This window comes from Echinops telfairi, unplaced genomic scaffold, assembly GCF_000313985.2.
Source record: "Echinops telfairi isolate 266 unplaced genomic scaffold, ASM31398v2 ScPeMD7_5592;HRSCAF=6446, whole genome shotgun sequence".
Lineage (NCBI taxonomy): Eukaryota > Metazoa > Chordata > Mammalia > Afrosoricida > Tenrecidae > Echinops > Echinops telfairi.
This window is the reverse complement of record NW_022109491.1, coordinates 18,552,833-18,557,407: the sequence shown is the minus strand read 5'-3', so window position 1 is coordinate 18,557,407 and position 4,575 is coordinate 18,552,833. Positions and strand designations below refer to the sequence as shown.

At 44.5% G+C, this 4,575-nt stretch overlaps 1 protein-coding gene across 1 annotated transcript in view; it reads left to right on the top strand.

Annotated features, from left to right (window-relative positions):
* LOC123522309 (lipopolysaccharide-binding protein-like) overlaps nucleotides 1-4,575 on the top strand; it is a 27,661-nt gene that overhangs the window by 6,240 nt on the left and 16,846 nt on the right. The window contains exons 5-6 of the mRNA XM_045295506.1: nucleotides 2,353-2,416; nucleotides 4,364-4,427. Of these exons, the coding sequence (XP_045151441.1) occupies nucleotides 2,353-2,416; nucleotides 4,364-4,427 (128 nt within the window). The remainder of the gene's footprint in view (nucleotides 1-2,352; nucleotides 2,417-4,363; nucleotides 4,428-4,575) is intronic.

Below are 4,575 nucleotides of genomic sequence, written 5' to 3'. Positions count from 1 at the left end.
CAGTCAGCCGCAACGCTGCTAACAAGAAGCAAATGGAACTGGACTTGAGGGGGGGGGCTGGCCAACAGAATAACCTCCAAGCACCTCCTGGTTTAAGTTGATTTGTTAGGAGACTATGCCCGGGGGGAATGAAATGACAACAGGAACCTTTCGTCCTTCCAGAACCCGAAAAATTCAAATGTGGGAGAGCCTACAGACGGCTAGTCATTCCATATACACAGTGGACAACTGCTTCCTGTCTTGAACTGCAGGCTGCCACTTAGGAAAGGAAATCTTTAGCCCGTGGCGCTGGTGAAGTTCCCAAGCCTGGTGGCATTTTAACTGAGCAGCCAGCAGTCCCCCTTTCTCAGGAACAAAGCCATCATACTCTACATGGTTTCAAAAGCAAAGACATCATGGAACTAGACACAGTGGAACAAGCAATTCGGTTAAGCTCTTAATTGCGGTGTCAATGATGCTTGGTTGGCATGCTATGAATACAGACTCCAGGATACTTAATCTTCACTAAAATCCAGTAAAACTTTCTATATTCATTCATTCAACCAGGTTTATTGAACCCCTGTTATTTGCCCTGATAGCGTATTATTATGAATAGGGCTGAGATTCCAAAGCTCAGCAGTTTGAAACCACCAGCCCACTCCACTAGATAAAGAGAGAAAGACAGGCTTTCTACTCCTGTGAAGAGTTAAGCAGGTGTCCTCAAACTATGGCCCGCGGGTGACATGCACCTGCCGAGGACATATCCGACAACAGGGTGTTTTTGCCCCATTTTGTGTTTACTTCAAAATACCATATGTGCAGTGAGCATAGGAATTTGTTCATAGTTGTTGTTTTTTTAACTATAGTCCGGCCCTCCAACAGGTCTGAGGGACAGTGAACTGGCCCCTTGTTTAAAAAGTTTGAGGACCCCTGAGTTAGAGTCTCAGAAACAGTGCCAGTTCTACCCTGTGGCTATGAGTTGGCATTGGCTGATGGAAATTTATTTGGGGCCAGATCTTCAGCTCAATGCTAGGGATACAAGATGGTACAAAATAGGATCCAAAGGAGCCATGTTGATATAATTTACGTTCTGATGGGAAAGAGGGAGATTCGATATTTTAATATATAGTTAATTACTTTTAAGATGTGATAGCAGACTCTTTTTGGGGGGGGGTTGGAAATATCGTTTTAATTGTGGAATGCAAAGATGATGATCTTAAATATAAATGCTCACATGAATTACAATAAAACGTCTGTGTAAAAAGGGAACCAAATGAATTCCTTAAAGTCCAGTACAATAACTGAGTCTAGACACTGGCTGGGTTCAGATTTCACATATAATTTTCTTTTCTTTTTCTTTTAAATTAATTTATTGGGGGCTCGTACAATTCTCATCACAAGCCATACATACATCGTGTCAAGCACATAGGCACATTTGTTGCCCTCATCATTCTCAAAACATTTGCCTCCGACTCTAGCCCCTAATATCAGTTGCTCATTTTCCCCCTCCCTCCCCATTCCCCCCTCCCTCATGAACCCTTCATAGTTCATAAATTATTATAGTTTTGTTATAAGTTACCTGTCCGATGTTTCCCTCCGCCCTCTTCTCTGCTGTCCATCCCCCAGGGAGAAGGCAACACTTAGAATCTTGTCATTGATTCCCCCTTTCTACCCCACATTCCCTTCACCCTCCAGGCATCGCCCCTCTCACCACTGGTCCTGAAGGAGTCACCTATACTGGATTCCCTGTGTTTCCGGTTGGATGGTAGACTTTTAAGAAGAAAATGTCGATGTGATAAACTGAGCCTTTGGACAGGGCTACATCCAAAGCTAGAACTGGATGTATTTGGCCAGTGTCACCAGGGAGCTCTCTGTCTGGGTAATACAGTCCTTGTTTTCCCTACTGGGTTCATTCCCTGCCTGGATTCTCCACTCCTACCATGGTCCCTGGGAGCACCAGTTCTCCTTGGCCATTAGATCATGTGCCCACCCCGGACAAATCATTATGGCCCCTGATTGGCTGAGCCAAGATATAGTACTCTCATTTAGGTCTAGGGAGTGAGTGGAGTCAGAACTATAGAACCTCAAGGGCAGAGAATGGGGAAGAAATGTGATTTTAAATAAGGAAGGGAAAGCATGCTGAAATTAAAAACACAGATGTAAATCGTTGACTTCCTATCCCTAATTGGTCTACTTTGACTTACATTTCTGACTGAGGAGAACACTGTGAGTCACTAGCTCTGAGATTCAATTCATCCAACTGGGTTCCTTCTTGGGATGAGAAGGGAAAAGTTCAGATCCATGGGTAGCCCTCTTCCCCATGGCTCAGTTAATCATGAGGGGTGCCCTGACCATCTTTGCTTTTTTCTCCAGCTGGATCCTGAACCTCTTCAATGAAAAAATCGCAAACAAGTTCAAAGCGATCATGCAACAAAAAGTAAACAAAAGGATAAGTAGATTTAACATTAGCACGTGGAACATTGGCAAGTAGGTGTTGGGTGTTTTGCTTAGCAAATCCTTCCTCCTTAGATCCAATTTAAGGTTTTCTCCACTTTGTAAGATCTCATATGCTAAACTGGCATTTTGAGTCAACATGGGGAATTTGATAAGCTAGTTATAGGTAACACTGAAGAGAGAATGGGCACAAAGTGACTGAATGCTTTCCTCACATGCTCACAAACCAACACTAAGAGTCACATGGATTTAAATGCTTAAAGATACTTTTTAAACTTCTCCGAGATTTAGAATATCTTTTTCTCCTTGAGTATAGGGAAAGAATTCTTACATAACACAGACACACAAAAAATGCTCATCATCTTCTGAATCGTTCATAGCCATAACTGAAAACCTTAGTGGGCTCGGCTGCTCTGCCTCGGACCTTATGACCATAGTCTCAGGGGACATGAACATCAATTGGCATAACTTCGTCCACATAGAAATGTTCTACATCCCATGCCTTAGAGGCAAGGATGGCAAGGCTTTGTCTCACACACTTTGGACATGTTGGCAGGAGCGACCAGTCCTGGAGAAGGACATCATGCTTGCTAAAATAGAAGGTCAGAGGAAAAGAGGAAGGCCCTCAGGGAGATGCATCGACACTGGCTGCAACATTAGGCTCAAACCATCACAACAATTGCAAGGATGACAAAGGACTGGGCAGTGTTTTGTTCTGTTGTACACAAGATCACAGTACCTAACAAAGTCGGGGCAGACTAAAGAATGGAATTCATCAATTGGCCCCTCCTCTGGTCTTGCTCTGGAGCCCTCACGTGGCCCTCGTCAGAACTACCTACACACCTGGTGCTATGTTTTAAGGTACCACTAAAGCGGGTTTAGACTCATAGTGACCCTGTGTATGATCAAAGAAAACATTGTCCAGTCCTATACCATCCTCACGATTGTTATGTGTTGAGCCTATTGTTGCAGTTACTGTGTCAATCCATCTCACTGAGGGTCTTCCTCTTTTTAAATGACCCACTACAGCTGGTGTAGTGGGTTACATCTTAGGCTGCTAACCTCAAGGTCAGCAGTTAAAACCCACCAGCAGCACCACTGAAGCTCTGCCCAGTAAAGATCTGGAAACCCACAAGCACCATTCTACTCTATCCTATAGGGTCACTATGAGTTGGAATTGGCTCAGTGACATCGAGTTTGGTTTGTTTTCTCTCTTGGCTTCGGTTTTTGGTCTACTTTGCCATGTTTTTGCAGTTTTCAAGGGACAAGTCTCTAAAAAAAAAAAAAGCACAAACAAAACCCATAGCTCCTGCTGCGTCAACTCGAACGCATCATGACTCCACGTATGTCAGTGTTTTTCAATGGCTGATTTTTCAGAAGTTCGTCTCCAGACTTCCTGGAAGGTGCCTCTGGATGGACTCTAGCCAGTCTGTCATTAGCCAAGGGCAGGGGCCATTTGCACAATGCAGGGACTCCTTAGGCCTTTGCAGGACCTTCTTCTCCCAAGATGTTTGCGTAACAGTGAGATTTCTGGCATCTCTGATTCGGAAGTGGGGGCAAAGGGGTTGAGTCTCCGCGTTAGAAGCACTGTACTGGTCGACATACATATTCTCTGCAGAGACGTGGAGCTGAGGATGAGGACAATAGACAACCCTAAGGCAGCAGAGACTTGACCAACCTCCGGGTTTAATGCGCTTTCCAGAAAAGGCCAAGGATTTAAGCTGCACCCACCACCTAGAGGCTGCCCATATAGGAGAGTATCCAGGGGGCGTTTGTTGAGGGTGGCAGTGATCTCTTCCCCCTTCTCATCATGAGACCCCACCCACATCCCTATGAGGCAGACTGGCAAGGAAGTACTGGGTGGGAGGGCAAGGGCACTGTGAAGGAGAGTAGGAGGGACTAACCTGGCTTTCTTACCTACCTCTGGCAGATCTGCAAATATGTGGAGGAGTCAATAACTTCACACCTGAATCCATATCTCCAGACACTCCCAGGTTTGCATCCCATCCATTCTTTTTTATTTATTTATTTTTAACCATTTTATTAGGGACTCATTGAACTCTTATCACAATCCATACATACATCAATTGTGCAAAGCACATTTGTACATTCATTGCCCTCATCATTCTCAAAACATTTGCT